We start from the raw sequence: 17,188 nt of genomic DNA, 5'->3' as shown, positions 1-17,188 counted from the left end.
AGCATGGTTGAGAACCATCTGTTTGCCCGGCTGAACGACATCTTGAAAGAAGCTCGAGGAGATCCTCGCGCCATTGGCGGAGTTCAACTGATTGTGACAGGCGACTTCTGCCAGCTACCACCGGTCAAGCCCTTCCAGTACTGCATCCATTGCGGCCGTGAACAGCCTCGGCGTATTGTGGATAAAGAGAAGATCGTCTACAGATGTCCCATGCGCGGCGACTGCAACGATGAAGACAAATGGGCATTTCGAAGCGCAGCGTGGGAGGAATGCGGATTCAAGCATGTCAACCTCACGAATATCCATCGGCAAAGCGATGAAGTCTTCATCAAGGTGCTGCAGAAGTTGAGAATCGGCACGGCGCTCACAGAGACAGACCGGAGGCTGCTTCTCGACCACCCGTGCGATATCACCAACGCGGTGAAGCTGTTTCCCACGCGTGACGAAGTAAAGCGCATCAACCAGACGGAGTTCGACAGGCTCACTTCGGCCAAGCATTCGTATACCTGCCTAGACATGTTTTCGTGGAACAAAGACAAGCACCCCCATCTTGAGACGAAGGGCAATCGCTCGCCATACGATGGCTCGCTTGATGCGTTGAGGGAACATCGCCTCGACACATTTGTAGAGTACAAGAAGGATATGTTGGTTGTTCTACTCGTGAATCTGGATATTGGAGCTGGCCTGGTCAACGGTAGCCAGGGGCGAATCGTGGGTTTCGAACCAAATGACGAGGCCAACTTGCCGAAAGCGAATCGCAATGGGCCCGGGGGAAGCTCGATATCGAGCAGACTTGCTTCGTCTCAGAGGAAGCGCATGCGGCGGGAGCGAGACGACTCTGCGGAACCTGAGGGGATCGGAAGCAAAGGCGAGTTGCGAGGAGAGTATGCGTTTCTTCGTGAAGGGCAGATTCGCCAATTCATTAGCAATCCTCGCAACAAGTCGAAGATGTGGCCCATTGTGGAGTTCGACAACGGGCAAAAGAGGACCATATATGCCGATTGCCAGGTCAATGAGCTGGGAGATGAGCGTGAGTACACGTTGCTGGCCAGGACGCAGGTTCCATTGATCGCCGCATGGGCTATGACAGTGAGTGCAGTGCTGAAGAATCTTGCGGAACTAAACTGACGACATCACAGATCCACAAGAGTCAAGGCATGACTCTCAACAAAGTGATCGTGGACCTAGGCAAGAGCTTCGAGGAAGGCCAAGAATACGTCGCTCTTTCCCGAGCGAGGAGTCTGGAGGGACTGAAAGTGATAAGTCTGGGTGAGGGAGTTGGTAAGGGTGGTAATGCGCAAGTGAATGAGTTTCTTTGGCGCAAGTTCAAGCTGTGCTGAGCTGGAGCATTCACTTCTTCTGATGAGTCGCGGGGAAAGCGCGTCATGTGAAGGCGCACGGACGGTCACGAGATGACGCGCGACGCGACGCGGCGGATCGTGGGGTTCCTGCCTAAATGTGCGACCTTGCGACGACGTCAATCCTCCAAACTTCTCACCTGTCTCTCCAACATTGCAAACAGGACAAACCCACTCAACACCTCCGCGATGCCTCCGCCAGCGAAGCGTCGCAAGGCGTCTGCATCAAAAGCCGCCGCGCCCACGACCTCCACCGATCTCACGACTCCAACCGAGCCTACCACCTCAAGCAGCGCCACGAACGCCTATCCTGGTTTCGATCCCTGGCATGCGACGCTAGACATCGATGCGGGTGACAACAAGATGTCTGTCTTCAACACCACAAAATCTCAGTTCATGCACTCCGCAAAGATCTACGACTCCGATGCTTTTAAGCTGAAGCCAGTGAGTCAACTACATCGGCACGCTATGATAGTTACTGACAAGAGTCCCCAGCTCACCGTTGCCGACGGACCGCTCAAGGGTCGACATGTGATCATGCTGGAGCCTATCAATGACTTCTTCCGCTTCATGGATTTCCCTCCTGAGATTCGCAATATCGTGTACGACATGCTTTTTCAAGAAGCAGAGGATATCGAGATCGTTACTTTCAAGTCGAAATTCAGCGGTCAACGTGCGGTGAGACGTGGCTTTAAGCGGCAATCGAAACATCCAGGCGACACGTGGAATCCGCAGAAGAGCAACTGGGAACATCAGACCCCGAGCGTGCATTCCCTTCTGAAGACCTGCCAGCAGATCAAGGAAGAAGCTGCTCCTGTGGCGTACGGCAGCAATCGCTTCAGCTTCAACGGCCTGCCGGAGCTGAAGGCATTCTTGAGCGGGATTGGCACGATGCGTCAATTCCTCAGACAGATCAGGCTCGTCTACGGCTCATATCACCACACAGTGGCAGCGACAACCTTTCACAAATTGAAGGATGCCAAGGACTTACAGTCGGTGACCTTCCCCCACGACATGGTGTGCGGAGATTGTAGACCAGAGCGACTTGGACGCAAGTCTATCACCATTCGGGACGTTCTAGTGCACACCAAGCCCTTTCTCAAGGCCTTTCATAAGGCCCAGAAATCAAAGGACGACCCCGTGAATGTGCCAGACATCATTTGCGTCGCACCAGAGACCTGGCCAAGATTCTGCGAAGATGGAGAAATGGGGAGAAGCTGTACATGCACTTACCTGGGAGATCCCTCAAGCTGCCGCGAACGCCTTCAGCACACAAAGGAAGTTCAAGTGGATTTTCGGAAGGCTGTAGCGGACGAGTTGGGCATCGAAGTGACCTCGAGCAAGGAGGAATGAGAGTGGGACGTCTCTCGTGGTATGACTGTGACGAGAACGGGGAGTTGAGCCTGCATGATGTTTGACAGAGTCTGGGTGAACGAGCGGTTCTGGAGCTGACGGGGCGGTTTCATAAGTTAAGGCGAGTTACTTCAATATCAATGATGACTCGCGTTGCCGTCACGTCTTTGAATGAGAAGTTCCCTTCACTCATCAAATTCCTCTCAGCCTCTACGGTTCCTACCGGCAGTCCTCGGTCATGCTCACAGAATCCAGACCGCGCCATCTTCCAGCCCAGATAGCCCAGTTCTCGCTCGCATATGTTGCCCAGCTGCCCAGGTGTTGAGAGTGTTGCTGAGACATCTGACGAACCAATCGGCGGCCGGCTGATAGCTGCAGCGGATCGACAGGAACACGAATTCAATAGCTTGGCTGCATGCAGCAGCTGCAGAAGAGCTCTCCGAAGGAACCGACGTTCTCGAGGCGTGATAATGGCCGCGGAGGGGGATGCTCGTCGAAGAAGAGTGGTGGTGAAGGAAGGCACGGATGGATGAGGTTGCTACGGTATCGTGAGGTGATGTCTACCGGCAACGGCGCTATCGATCATCGTGTAACGTCTTGGAAGCTAATTCTGTCGTGCATGTGCGAAGGATTCCTCTCCGCGATGTGGGCCGTGTCAAATCGCATGGAGGTGTTGGCGATGCCGTGGTCAGGCGGGGAATGTTGGAGAAAGATGTTGGAATTGTGAGTTCGGTACTCAAAGGAATTTCCTGGTAGGCTAAGGAAGTTAGCTGTGTTGAAAGAGGGAAATGGGAGTTTGGTAGGGCTGTGGATATGCTTCGACGGCTTCGAATTGCTGTGATCTGCGTCTTGAATCCTTTGATCCATCCTGAAGACTTTACTTTACATTATTAGCGGAAAATACAGCGCGGATATGTCCAAGGCGAAGAGCAAGAACCAGAAGCAGAGAGTTGGCAAGTCTCTTGATGATACGATTACGAAGCCACGTCGTACCGTAGCAGATCTTCGCGAGGATTGGCTGCTGTGGTACAAGATCTGTGTCTTGGTCTACGACGTATGCGGTGTACTCGTTCAACGTCGTGGGATGCGAATTGACATTTCACAGCTCCACAACATGGCGAAAGACAAGACCTGCGAGCGACGACTGTTGCAGACGACCGACGAGCTATACATCAGCGCGCCATATTTCACCGATGAGGAAGCTGTTGCGATCAAAGCTGCGCATGTGGATTCCAGCGGGACTTCTCTCGAGGATGCCCTCACCACAAATCTGCAGACCTTCTTCGACAAGCGGCGGGCGAGCGGCGACTGTCGGCCTTGTGGTCCTCATGACATGGTGCCGGTATATCTGTCGAGCTTTGGGATGGAGAAGATGGAGGTTGAGGATGAGAAGTCCGTGGCGCGGGTGCGACGATCTGGGCTGAGGGCTGGATGAGAGTGTGGTATGGATATCTTGGGTATTTAAGTGTTAGCATGGCGTTGGAGTCTTTCGTTGTCGTGTTTGAAGAGAGGGTGGCGAAGATATGGCCGGGAAGAGCAGAAGAGGTTTTCTTCGTATCAGCGATAAAGCTTATCGGGGCTATTCTGATACCCCTGCGTAAGCGGCCAACCAAATGCAAGCAGCTGCGAGGTGAAAAAGGCGACGAGCGTCCGTGCGCCGTTTCTTTGCATGATAGACTCGCATCCACCCACCCACCCATTGTGTGCCCGTCGCTCTCCAAGACGTCCGCGCGTTTCAAAACTCTGGCGCATCCGCTCGCTTGTGCGCTTTGCTTGCTGGGTGCCTTCATCAACGTGCGAAAAGCAGTGCCTCTGCTGTACGACTACGACCGACTTCAGCAGTCCAGGATTTCTCCACAAGCCCCAGCATTCCCCTGGTCCTTGCCTGCTGCTGCATTGACCATCGCGACCGACGGCGTGCCCGCCTTGGCCCACCTCCGCAACTGCCTCCGCCCTCTCCACGTTGTCGCTGCGAACTCCTGCCCACCCGCCCAAACATCACCTCACCGTCGCTGCCGCCGACACGGACGGCGCCCACGCGCGCATGCCACGAATGTAGCCGTCTGCTCCACCACGCCCACCACGCTCGCTTCGTCTGCACATACACCCTCCTTGTATGGTCTTCTAGGAGCCGCGGGCCCCCAAGACAATGGCCCCCTCGCACCCACAACAACACCCACACGAGAGACCGTACCGACACACCATACGGCCCACCCTGCGAGGACCCGATCGTTACGATGGCGCCGATGACCGCCAGATACAACAGGCCGGCCGATCAGCGACTAACCTGAATGCTCAGGCCTCAGCGCAGACATTTCGGGAAGCCTCGCGGCCCGGCTCACGGGACAAGACCTCCAAAGCCCCATCACAATCGCCATTGGACACCACCAACATCTCGATAAGCACATTAGACCTACCGCCATCACCACCCACACAGCAATCCGGAACGCTCTCGCCGTATGCCCCCACCGTACCCTCGCCGCTGAACCCAACGTCCTCGCACACGAGCAGCAGCAATGAGAGCAGGAAGAACAGCGATGACACTGTTGCCAGTAGCTCAGAACAAACTAGCTCGAGGAGCAGGGGTACAGGACTGGCGGCGGCAGCACCTGCTAGTGCTTCGATCGCACCATCTGGTCAACAGACTCCAACACAGCCCTTGCTGCAGCCAGAGATGTCCCATCACGGATCGACTACTAGCCTGACCCAGCATTCCACTCCTAGGTCGGTGCGAGATCTTGGATCAGACTACACTCGCTACTTCAACCCATTCGCTACGCACAACAATTCGCAGCAAGATTTATCTGCGCCCCTGCCACGAAACAATTCATCATCCGCGCTGCATCCCAGTGATGCGATTTCACCTGCCGATCTCCACAACCGTCTGTCGAATCCATTCAAAGATGATAAACGCGCCTCGAGTACGTTTGAATCGGCAAACAACACTGCACCCGGCACGCCGCAGCTGGTTGGGAGTCAAGAAAGGCAGCAAAAGAAATCGCCGGCAGTTGGCGTGGCCGCTGTGCCAGTCAGGACTGGGACGCCTGCTTTTATCAGTAACGCTGATCCTGAGAAGGTGCCTTTTTACCCCTGGGTGGACGACCGGCTGGGTGCCCCATCCATTTTCCCGCTGTACTCGGATCATAAAGAGGACGACGACGATATGCACATGCCTCAGTGGGATGACGATCGAAAGTACAAGCCCACGCTGAAGGAACGGTTTTCGAAAGAGAACATTGTCAACACGATTGGTATGATCTTTCTGTTGGCAGGTCTGATCACCATCTTCATTGTGCTTCCAGTAGTCTCCTATACTGGAACAAGCTTGATTCCGTACTCATACGAAACACCTCTGGATCAGATGCCTGGGTACGGCGACAAAGAGAATCCTTGGGCACATGTGAACGACAACGTGTACCCGCTGTTGCAGAACATCCGCACTGGCCTCATTGACCCTGACACTCCTGATAGTGCCAAGACTCGCACAAGCGTCGACGGCGACGAGATGGTGTTGGTGTTTAGCGATGAGTTCAACGCACAGAATCGGACCTTTTACCCAGGTGATGATCCCTTTTGGTTCGGGCCAGATCTCTGGTATGGCGCTACGCAGGATCTGGAGTGGTATGACCCTGATGCTATCAACACAGGTATGTTTGCATAGCAGACGAGCCTTTCCCATTTGACTGACATCCGCAACAGGTGGTGGCACTTTACTGCTTCAGCTCGATGCGTTCAACAATCACGGTCTGATGTATCGGTCAGGCATGCTCCAGTCGTGGAACCAACTGTGTTTCAAAGGCGGCGTATTTGAGGTTTCTATGAGTCTCCCAGGTCCAGCCGGCGTTCATGGTCTTTGGCCTGGCGTATGGACGATGGGCAACCTCGGACGTCCAGGCTACCTCGCTACCACAGACGGCATGTGGCCCTACACCTACGACAGCTGCGACGCTGGCATCACCCCAAATCAGTCAATGACCGACGGGACGAGCTACCTTCCTGGACAGCGACTGCCGAATTGTGTTTGTGTTGGCGAGGATCATCCAACTCCTGGAACTGGCCGCGGCGCGCCTGAGATCGATATTGTCGAAGTCAGTGCGGACTGGGGAGGGAAGGGCTTTAGTGTGGCCACTCAATCGTTCCAAGTCGCACCTTTCGACATCTTTTACTATCCGAACTACGCATTCATGGAGACGCCCAACTACCAGTTCAGCTTCGTCAACACTTACACCGGTGGTCCTTTCCAACAAGCCGTCTCGACCACCACGATGCTGAACAATCAATGGTATGATGGCAAGGAGTACCAGAAATACGCATTTGAGTACGTCCCGGGCGGCACCGAAGATTCACATATCACGTGGTTCGTTGGAGACGACGAGATGATGAAGTTCGATGCCCGTGCCGTTGGACCGAATGGCAATGTCGGGCAGCGCCTGGTTTCTGAAGAGCCCATGTCAATGGTCCTGAATTTGGGTTTCTCGCATAGCTGGGTCAACATCGACCTGGCTAATCTCAAGTTTCCCACTGTCATGCGAGTCGACTACGTTCGTTGGTACCAGAAGCCGGGCGAGGAGATGGTGACCTGTGATCCACCAGGTTATGAGACCACCGAATACATTGCCAATCATCCCGAGGCATACAACAACCCCAACCTGACACATTGGGAAGATTCCGGCTACCAATGGCCGAAGAACACTCTCATGAACGGCTGCAATTCAGCATAACATCGCACGGTTTGAGCCTTGTCCTTTAGCAGGGTCTTGGAAAGCAAAAGTGGTCAATTGGAAGATGGCGGTGACAGAGAAGGATTGTACATACCGTACAGCACGCATTACTAACGGCGTTTCACACGGCATGGGGTTTGAGCAGAGGCATCAACGGGCCCGGTGTCTTCGAATTACGGCTTCATGATACACGGAATTCCATGAAGGAACGAATGGGAAGGGATTTGACTTTTTTTATTATACCGGCGCGGCATACCATGAGGAAGGAGTACGTGGGCACACTGGCGAACATTCACGAGGGCTTCAATTCTTACCCATCAATCGGCGCGGCCAATGGTTGTTCGACACACACAACGCGCTATGTGGTGGTGGGCGAGCATCATAAGAAGTGAAGAAGTTCTTCTCTTGCACATAATTATAATCTTAGACAGAATGGTGTACAAATAGACATCTGCCTAATGGCTCGTGGCCGTGCCTACATGTACCTACTAGCTTGGGGCGGATTGAACAGTAGCGTTGAATGTCATCGCTTCAAGGAGGATGGTCGTTCGCCCTTTTGAGTAGATCTTGAGGATTGTTCCGGGAACAAGGTTACTCCATGGACATTGACAGTCGTATGTACGTCCTGGTAGGCTCGTATGTACAGGGAGCATTTACTCAGCTGAGAGGTGAAGCGCGCGAATAGACTCGAACCCTTGGCCGAGGTCGGCCGGTGACACACCAGTGGGTGGGTGAGTCTTGATATCCAGGATTCAATGTGTTGTTCTTGATCTCATCCTCAAGAATTGAACAATTCACTCACTAAAACTCGCCCCCTCGATACCCACGTCGCCAAAATGGGCCACTTCTACGAAACCATCCCGCCCAACATCTACTCCTGGATCCTGGAGCAAAAGATGCTCTTCGTGTCCACGGCGCCCCTCTCCGCGTCCGGCCACGTCAACGTCTCGCCGAAAGGCGGACAGTATTTCGGCCTCATCGACGACAAGACGTTTTGGTATATGGATCTCAGCGGCAGCGGGTGTGAGACGATTAGCCATTTGAAGGAGAATGGACGGATTACGGTTATGTTTGCGGGGTTTGTGGGGGCGCCGAGGATTGTGAGGTTGTGGGGGGTTGGTGAGTCTTGATGTTGTTGTTGTGATGTGGTGGGAGGGATGGGTGGGTAGGTGGGTGCTGATGTGGTGTTCTAGGACGGGTGATCGAACGAGAGTCTCTCGAGTTCAACGACTTCGTCACGACAAACTCCGTCCAGACGATCCCCGCCACGAGGTCGATTATTTTGGTGGATGTCCACCAAGTCGGCAGTTCGTGCGGGTATAGCGTGCCGTTTTACGACTTCCGGGATTACCGCACGACGCTGAACGAGGTGTTTGAGAAGAAGAAGAAGGCGTTCGACTCGGGGCGGAGTAAGGAGGATATGCCAAGGTACGTTCAGGCTCAGTCACCTATACGAGGTTGTCGTGAGGCAGTGGTGCTTCTGTACGATCACTGACGTCTGTCTGTAGGTACTGGGCGTACAAGAACGCATGGTCCATCGACGGACTCCCGGGCATGACGAAGGGGATCGAAGCGGGCGCGCGCGAGAACGTCGAGCCCATCAACAAGATGATTGGGCCTTGGGCACCCGCGGCGCCTTTTGGTCCTCGCTCGTATAAGTTGAGCAATCAGCTAAGGTATCAGTTGACGAAGCTGGAGACGACGAGGGTGAAGCTTAGGAGTGTGCTGCTGATGGTGGTGGTGGCGTTTGTGGTTGGGGTTGTTTTGGCGACGTATGGGCCTGTGGTGGTTGAGGCGCAGAGGGGGAGGTTGGGGAGGTTGTTGATGTGAAGAGTGTTCGTTTGGAGGGAGATTGTCTTTTTAGCGATGATGTTAATGTGTTCACGACCAAAGGCGTTCGAGGGGAAGGTATGTTTTGACAATATAATCAAGCGCATTCAGAGGCTCTTCCTCTACCACCTTGTCGTCGGCATCGTTGCACAAGGCAATCTAAGCCCTTTTCCAGACTGTCTAGCTCGAGACTAGTCTATACGCTGGCGAAGTTATTGAAGACTCACGCCGCATACACGCAGCTGCGGGGAGTATGCGTCATGTTCATGCAGAATATCGCGCGAAGGTCATGATATTGATCAGTCAATTTCCAGGTACATGAACCAACGTGAATCCGTGGTACTTGACATCAGATCAGTCCTGTCAGCAACACCAACATGAGCAGCCTCAAACAGCTTGAAAACTTCAACAGCCCTGATGATCTGCTGCGTTTCCAACGGCGATCAGTCGAACAAGAAGCATTGAATAAAGCATCAGAAAGAAAAGGAGGGAGTGATTGGTCAAAAGGTACAGTGCCCCGGGACACTGTAATGCGTTCTGGGTTGACTTATAACCATTCACTCTTCCTTCAGAACATCGCCTCCAGCTTCTGATGCCTCTCGCTTCGAAGGAGGTCCTCGAAGTCTGTCGACAAAGAGCCGTGCAAAGACCCAATCACTCGTCAGAAGACCTAAACGTCGAAAAGCAGGAAGTGCTAGACCTGGAGCCATTGTTCAAAAGCTGGCGGACCGCGTGTTCTTCATGGTCCTTCGACGACACACAACATCAACAGAAGTTCATCTTCGACATCACGCTCCCGGAAAGGTCCAGCGAGGAGATGAAGATCGCCTGGGGACACTCGCGAATGAACGGCTTCCATTTCCTCGTCGTGGAAGAACACGTGAGTCGATTTGTGCAGGGCCTCGCGACGGTCATGAGCATAAGGAGTCGTGACAAGGCTGTGTTCGAAGTCTCGGGCGTCGAGCAGTATAGAAGGGTCTCGACAAGTCCGCGGAGTGAGGGATATTTCAAAGGGCTCCAGGTAGTTCTAGAGGAGTTATCGGCAAAGGTTGAGACCTGATCGTATGTGAATGAACATGCAGAATGTTTGTGTACGGAGGAACATTAGCGGCAGGGCGGAATGTGAAGTTAGCTTCCAATGCCAAAATTGCAGATACGAAAGTTGCCCAGATGAGTGCTTCGTCGAGTATTTTTTTAGTCGTGAGGCAGGTGATGTTGGCGCCAGTCCTGAATATACGCCTAGAGTGATGACAAATACCATGAGTTTTCTGTTCATTGCGTGGCATCCTATCTCTTAATCATCTACTTTACTATTGACATCAGCATTAGTGTTGACGCTCCTGATCGTTTCCATTGGCGTGCCAATGCCTTTTGATCTGCACATGCAGCTACCGCCCGGACCCGTCGGCCGAAGACGCCCATGTTGGGGTCGAATCGAAGCTTGGATTCGTTCAGCGTGGATGGAGTGGTGTCTTTTCGAAGAAGATTGATAGCAAAGACTCTTGGCCTTTGAGAAGAGGCGCAAGACGAACCTCTCCATCACCATGCCGGACTTTACCTTTGATCCAATGCCGCTGATGAGACCCCGCCCTTTGCCCTCAGTCTTCTCTGTACCTGCGTCACCGGCGGTTCTACCACGAGTCGACGTGCATCCAACGCTGATTCATCGTCCTGCACCAACCGCATGCTGTGCGTCTCTCGCGTAGAACCTTCATCGTGAAATGGAGCCGGATCGCGTGATCGCGGCGACGGTCACTGGCCCAGAGTCGCCTCGAAGCCTTTCCACCCCTCTCCGCGCCACGGCCCTTCTCCACTTTGCGACCCATGCTTCGACGGCAGAACAGCTCTCGGACGGGCGAGGAGCTCCCTGTCAGGGATTACAACACATGCACCATGCTCATCGCTACGAATCGACGCCGGCCCAGCCACGATATGTAAGGCTCTTGGCATGACCACCTCAGAAGATTAGAGAGGGAGTGGAGGTATCGCCCGGCCGCTGACCGCATGGCGCTCTCTTCTTCCATAAGCATGCGAGTCACAATGTCAGCTATCCTATTATTCCAAGCTCGCGTGCTCCAGTCAAACCTCTTGTTCGAGCTCGACAACTATGGCCCATATCCACGATCTGGCTCCGCAGGTTGCCGACAACTACGCTGAAGGACGCAGAGTCAATGACCAAGCCAAGTTCCCCAAGACTGAGGTCTTTTCCGGGTTCAATGCGCCATGTCGACTCGAAGGGGATGTGTTTGACCTGGAGGTAGACGGAAAGATTCCTGCTGAGATTGATGGCACGTTCTATCGCATCCAGCCGGATCAGAGGTTTCCTCCGATCTTCGAGGACGACATCCACTTCAATGGCGATGGCGCGGTCACAGCTATCAGGATCCAAGACGGCCACGCGCACTTCAAGCATCGCTATGTCAAGACCGATCGATACCACCACGAGACTGCGGCTGGCAAAGCACTCTTCGGAAGGTATCGGAACGTCTACACCGACGACGAGGCCGTGAAAGGAGTCATTCGCACGGCAGCCAACACCAACATCGTCTTTTGGAGAGGGACGTTGCTGGCCATCAAAGAAGTACGTGAAAGCTAAACATCTTAAGTGATCCTTCCATCAAAGTAAGACATTGTACTGAGCTTAAGGTTCTGACAGGATGGCCCTCCATTCGCCCTGGATCCTGTCACGCTCGAGACCATTGGACGGTATGATTTCGAAGGTCAGGTCAAGTCGCCGACGTTTACTGCGCATCCGAAATTCGACCCTGTCACTGGTGAGATGATTTGCTTTGGCTACGAAGCTGTCGGTAACGGAAATGATGCCAGTTGCGATATCGTCGTTTATACTATTGATGCCAACGGGAAGAAGACGGAGGAGTGCTGGTATAAGTCTCCGTTCTGCGGCATGATTCATGATTGTGGCATAACGCAGAATTATGTGATTCTGCCATTGACGCCGTTGAAGTGTTCGCTGGATCGTCTCAAACAGGGTGGTAATCATTGGGCTTGGGACCCCAACGAAGACCAGTGGTATGGAGTCGTGCCGAGGCGGAATGGCAAGCCTGAGGATATTAAGTGGTTCAGGTCTGACAATGGTAATGGCCGCACGTACCTTTGCTTCGACTTCTTGCTGATGAATTGAACAGCATTCCACGGCCACGTTGCCAGTGCCTACGAGAACGAACAGGGGCATATCGTCTTCGATCTCGGCGTTTCGGATGGCAACGTGTTTTTCTTCTTCCCACCTGAAGACACTCCTGCCGGAACGCAACTCAAGCGCCCTCAAGTCGAAACCAGTACCCAGCGTTGGATTCTTGATCCCAAAGCACCCAACGAGAGTCGAGTCAAGCCGGCCAAGATCTGGAACACCAGCGGCGAGTTTTCACGGATTGACGATCGGTATGTGACGAAACATTACAATCACTTCTGGCAAGCTCGGATCGACGGATCACGCGAGTATTATTTTGAAGCCTGCGGTTCGCCTGCTGGTGGTCTATTCAACTGCTTAGGTCACTACAACTGGAATGACGGGACTGAGGATGTCTGGTGGGCTGGTCCACGAGCGACTGTGCAAGAGCCGGCTTTTATTCCGCTAAGCTCTGATGCTGGTGAAGGTGAAGGTTGGCTGATCGCGTTGATCAATCGACTGGACGTCCTACGCAATGATATCGCCATTTTCGATGCACAGAAGCTGTCTGCTGGCCCTGTGGCGGTGTTGCACTTGCCTTTCAAGCTCAAAATCGGCTTGCATGGGAACTGGGTGGACGAAGGGGAGCGTAAAGAGTGGGAGGCCCTTAGGAGGAAGACTGCAAGATTGGGACCTGTTAAGCCTGCTACTGAGCCTTTAACCTGGCAGGTGCAGCTGCAGAACGATGGACAAGAAGTGGCTGTCGAGCAGCGAGGCTCCACTCAGCCTGACGCTGAGTTCGAAGTTCTAGGACTGATGAGGACCACCAGCCGAACGAGCCGAGGCTCTATACCGAACCGCAGGAGATCAGAGATTGATGATCACATTTCTGCGATTCCTGAAAAAGATCACGAAGAGGAGACTCCTAATAAAAGGTCTTCGTTGACGGGTCTTAGCCTGAGGTCGAAGATCAAGCAGAAGGTGCCAAACATACGCTTCAGCAAGTCCGACAAGGACGACAAAGGTCACCAAAAGCACGATTCTGCCAATGCGGACCCTGAGTCGTTCGAGGTCCTGGGCCTGATGAGGAGCAACACTCGCACTGGTGAAGAGACCGCGCCGGTCGAAGAAAAGCCATCTCTAGAGCGCCACATCTCCTCCATTCCTCAGAACGATGATACTCATGAAGCATTGCAAGAATCGGGATACACCCTTCCCCCTCGCCTCAAACGCCACATCTCCACCATTCCCACCCACGACTTCGACAGCGAAGGCGAAGAAGCCATGGACGACGAGCCCAAGCCTCCCGCCAAAATCGAAAAACAAGACTCCGGCACCGCAGGCTCCGATTTTGAAGTCTCCGGACTGATGAGGATCACCAGCAACGAGTCTGGCAAGGGCAAGTCGCGGTCGCCGATGAAGAAGCCGGGGTTGGAGAGACATATTTCGAGGATTCCGTTGGATGATGATGAGCCTGAGGAGGACTCTATGTTGAAGAGTACGAGGTTGGTCAAGACGATTAGTGAGATTCCTGGGCATGATTATGATTCGGAGGGGGAGGAGGGGTTGGTGAAGTGAAGTGAAGGGTTGAGGGAGCTGATTTGATTTGATAGTGACGCGGGAGATACCATTGCAAGTCTTGGTTTATTGGAAGAATGTCGCTGCCTCGCCGGAACTCCTCGATCTTCCATGCTCGACACTGGCCAAAGTAGGAGTTTTGGAGCGTATCGAACTCGACAATCACCTCCTGCGAGAAGCCTGCCATTTCTCAAACCAATTCGGCTCCTCCGCCTTCATCCGAGCCTCCATCTGCGCCGCGACTTCCATTTCCTCTCTCGAAGGCTGCACCAAAACAAATTAGCAAACGCTCCAACCCGAGCAAATCCTCTACAAGACTCACCATATTAACAACCATCAAATACAGCACCCTCTCCCCCAAAACCTTCCTCACACCCCCCACAATCCCCGTCCTCTGCCCCCCACTCCCACTCCCACCACTTCTCCTTCCCCTAATATGCCCACCCCTCCCCATCTCCGCCCTCCTCTCCCTCCTCCTCCTCCGCGGATCCACCGCCCCACCCGTCAAAACCCCAATCAACCCGCTCTTCTCAAACGTCGTCGGATCCGCATACCGGCCCGCAAAAGGCTTCTCCTCAATATTCAACTTGGAGTCTTGGTTATGCGCCGCGAACGTCGCGCGTTCCCGGCGGTCGTAGTAGTCCCGCGAGAAGGCTATGGCTTTGCGGAAGGCGTTACGCTGGTCTTCTGCGGAGGCGGAGGCGAGGGTGGGGAAGGTTAGGGGACAGACGGGGGGGATTTGGGATTCGAGGGTTTTGGCGGAGGAGGCTTTGAAGGTGGAGAGTGTGCTGGGTTTGTTGTTGTGGTCGTCGCTGGTGTGTTTGGCGACGGCGGTGGAGGAGAGGGAGGCGGCGTCTAGGGTCCAGGAGGGCTGGGAGGAGGAGGGGTCGTATTGCATGATGAGGGCGTAGAGGCCGCGGGGTTGGAAGTAGTGGGCGTTGAGGTGGTCGAGGTAGGAGTTTGTTTTTTTGGTGATGTAAAGACGGCGGCCGGCTTCGATGGAGGTGTGGACAGCCAGGGCCGAGAGGTGGACGATGATGCTGGGCTGTAAGATGAAGAGCATCGTCAGTATTCGATGGAGGGAGGAGATGGAGGGGAAAGGGGGTGGTCGACTCACCCCACAAGAGATCGTATACGACATGACACTCAACGCCACCGCGATGTTCGTCACGTTGAAATACCCCTGCTGCTCCGTCTGCTCATGGAAGCCATCCATGAACTCCAACCACGCCTTCTCGTCGATTCCACTGTCCGCCAATGCAGGCGCGTACGCCCGGACGAACCCTCGTGTCCGACTTCCTGGTCGGCGCTGGGGGATGACGACCGCTGCGGGTAATGGGACTGGTTGCGAAGGGGGTGGTGGGTGACGCTGGAGGAAAGCGGTGGTCCATTTCTCTGCGTTGTGGATTTTGGGGCGAGGTTGCTCTTCTGTTTGGGGAAGGATAGCGGTTTGGGCGTCGTCTTCAAGCCAAAGGTCTTCATCGTCGTCTTCTTCGTCGGAGGACGAGACGGAGATGTCAGTTTCGCCTTTCTCTTTGTCGACTATGTTGGTGTAGGAGGGTGGTGGTGGGGCAAGGGGCTGGTTTGGGGGTTGTGGTTGGGCGGAGGACGAGCCTGCTGCTGTTGTTGTTTCTGCAGCTGCTGCTTTCTTCTCCTTGTTATGTTGATAGGCTTCTTGGCCGAGGCCGACGATGCCGCTGATGCCTCTTGCGATTCGACCTGCCATTGTGCTGGGTGTTCAGATTCCAATGTCTTATGCTCTTGATGTTGGTTGTTGTAACGATGGGAAAGCGTTGATTGATGTGAACAGGACCAAGACGACGAGGTTACACCACCATCTACTTATATACCCCCTTCCCGTGGCTATGAGTCCCTATCGCCACCGAAGCTGAACATAGCCCTACGACAATCAATGCCCCAGGAGACGACTTACTTAAAAGCTGTATGAGGCTGTATCGCGGTAAGCTTTCCATTCCTGGCAGGGATCTATCAAAAAGCCACGTGAAAAGCGCAGAGCTCGCCCGAATAGGAAAGCACTGGACAATCAAGCATAGAAATGATTCTATTCACTGCCATTCTTCTTTCTACGACCACACAAACTCGACCGGCCCGGCGAGCGTTCCATACTGCACCAGATCGTCCACACTGTTCAGCTCCACGAACGTCGTCAACGCCGCGAACGCAACGCCTCCCGCAAACTGCCCTGGAATGACCGCGTCTCCTGCGTGGACGGTGCCATTCATTGTCTTCCTCTGCACGTCCAGGATCATGGGCTTGGCGCCGGGGAGGTTGTCGACCACCGCGAGGTATAGTGGTTGCCGTGGCGATACCTCGACGGCGAACTCGCTCGGTCGCCAGGAGAGACTGATTGTGAGGTTTGTATCGATTGCGTCGTCGGTTTGGTTATGACCGGGCTGCCAGGAGGTTGTGGAGTTCAATTGAGGGAAGATTGGATATGGTAGAGGTTTGGGGCATGCGTGGATCCATTTCTGGATGAGGTTATACGCCCACGTCGGGGGCAGAGAGACATCGTGAATGGAAGGCGCTGGGAGAGCACCAGTCTCCGCACGAAGGAAGGCATCATGGCGAGCCTCAGTCGTAGCGAGACTGGCGATCCATGTTTGGAGGAGAGGAACGCTTTGCGTGGCCTGCGAACCCCGTCAGCCCACACAATCACCTTCCAGAACAGACGTCACGACAACAAACCTGCACACCCCCCAAAAACGCCCCAACGCCCACCGCACCCACCTCCCTCGCCGTTTCAACCAAACCTTGCACACTCCCATGCCCAAACCTATACTCACACTCCACACCTCCCGAAGGCTGTCCAAGCGCCTTAAGCAATCCCTCGAAGTCCATCACGATTGCGGCCTTCTCGAGAGCGATCCCGCAGATGTTTTCGTAGACGGTGCTGTCGTAACCCGCGGAGGCGAAGGCGAAGGGGTCGAGTTCAGTGCAGCCTTGGGCGTAGAGGAATGCTTCGAGGGTGGTGATTGTGAGGAGGAGGCGGAGGGTGGAGGTGGTGGTTTGTGTGGTGTTGGTTGGGAGGTGGTGAATGGGGGAGGCGGCTGTGAGGGCGACCAGGAGCAAGCGGAAGAGCATGTTGGGTGCTGTGGCTGATCGAGTGGTGCTTGGGGTTTAGGAAGATGGATAGCAAGAGGCGTTCGTGCTCTAGTTGTGGGGAGTTTTGCTCTTGCTCTCGAGAACAACAACATTGGATC

At 54.2% G+C, this 17,188-nt stretch overlaps 7 protein-coding genes across 7 annotated transcripts; 5 read left to right on the top strand and 2 right to left on the bottom strand.

The window, feature by feature from the left end:
* Positions 1-1,547: 1,547 nt before the first annotated feature.
* On the top strand, positions 1,548-2,711 carry M409DRAFT_24456 (uncharacterized protein; the record flags this gene model as incomplete). The annotated part of the gene is made up of 2 exons (XM_033807249.1): positions 1,548-1,802; positions 1,854-2,711. 2 exons carry the CDS (start codon positions 1,548-1,550, stop codon positions 2,709-2,711), a joined length of 1,113 nt encoding a protein of 370 aa, XP_033665959.1.
* Positions 2,712-3,624: 913 nt separating this feature from the next.
* M409DRAFT_24455 (uncharacterized protein) lies at positions 3,625-4,146 on the top strand (the record flags this gene model as incomplete). The annotated part of the gene is made up of 2 exons (XM_033807248.1): positions 3,625-3,765; positions 3,817-4,146. 2 exons carry the CDS (start codon positions 3,625-3,627, stop codon positions 4,144-4,146), a joined length of 471 nt encoding a protein of 156 aa, XP_033665958.1.
* Positions 4,147-4,860: 714 nt separating this feature from the next.
* On the top strand, positions 4,861-7,432 carry M409DRAFT_24454 (glycoside hydrolase family 16 protein; the record flags this gene model as incomplete). The annotated part of the gene is made up of 2 exons (XM_033807247.1): positions 4,861-6,358; positions 6,411-7,432. 2 exons carry the CDS (start codon positions 4,861-4,863, stop codon positions 7,430-7,432), a joined length of 2,520 nt encoding a protein of 839 aa, XP_033665957.1.
* An 836-nt stretch (positions 7,433-8,268) lies between these two features.
* M409DRAFT_55967 (uncharacterized protein) lies at positions 8,269-9,262 on the top strand (the record flags this gene model as incomplete). The annotated part of the gene is made up of 3 exons (XM_033813149.1): positions 8,269-8,551; positions 8,626-8,860; positions 8,941-9,262. 3 exons carry the CDS (start codon positions 8,269-8,271, stop codon positions 9,260-9,262), a joined length of 840 nt encoding a protein of 279 aa, XP_033665956.1.
* A 2,107-nt stretch (positions 9,263-11,369) lies between these two features.
* M409DRAFT_55966 (uncharacterized protein) lies at positions 11,370-13,267 on the top strand (the record flags this gene model as incomplete). The annotated part of the gene is made up of 4 exons (XM_033813148.1): positions 11,370-11,843; positions 11,919-12,357; positions 12,409-13,118; positions 13,220-13,267. 4 exons carry the CDS (start codon positions 11,370-11,372, stop codon positions 13,265-13,267), a joined length of 1,671 nt encoding a protein of 556 aa, XP_033665955.1.
* Positions 13,268-14,129: 862 nt separating this feature from the next.
* Positions 14,130-15,693, bottom strand: M409DRAFT_55965 (uncharacterized protein; the record flags this gene model as incomplete). Its single annotated transcript, XM_033813147.1, has 3 exons — positions 14,130-14,231; positions 14,290-15,012; positions 15,085-15,693. 3 exons carry the CDS (start codon positions 15,691-15,693, stop codon positions 14,130-14,132), a joined length of 1,434 nt encoding a protein of 477 aa, XP_033665954.1.
* A 358-nt stretch (positions 15,694-16,051) lies between these two features.
* M409DRAFT_24450 (uncharacterized protein) lies at positions 16,052-17,069 on the bottom strand (the record flags this gene model as incomplete). The annotated part of the gene is made up of 2 exons (XM_033807246.1): positions 16,052-16,615; positions 16,674-17,069. 2 exons carry the CDS (start codon positions 17,067-17,069, stop codon positions 16,052-16,054), a joined length of 960 nt encoding a protein of 319 aa, XP_033665953.1.
* Between the last annotated feature and the right edge of the window lie 119 nt (positions 17,070-17,188).

The sequence above is a fragment of the Zasmidium cellare genome (assembly GCF_010093935.1).
Source record: "Zasmidium cellare ATCC 36951 unplaced genomic scaffold M409scaffold_23, whole genome shotgun sequence".
Classification (NCBI taxonomy): Eukaryota; Fungi; Ascomycota; class Dothideomycetes; order Mycosphaerellales; family Mycosphaerellaceae; genus Zasmidium; species Zasmidium cellare.
This window is presented reverse-complemented; position numbering and strand designations above follow the sequence as displayed.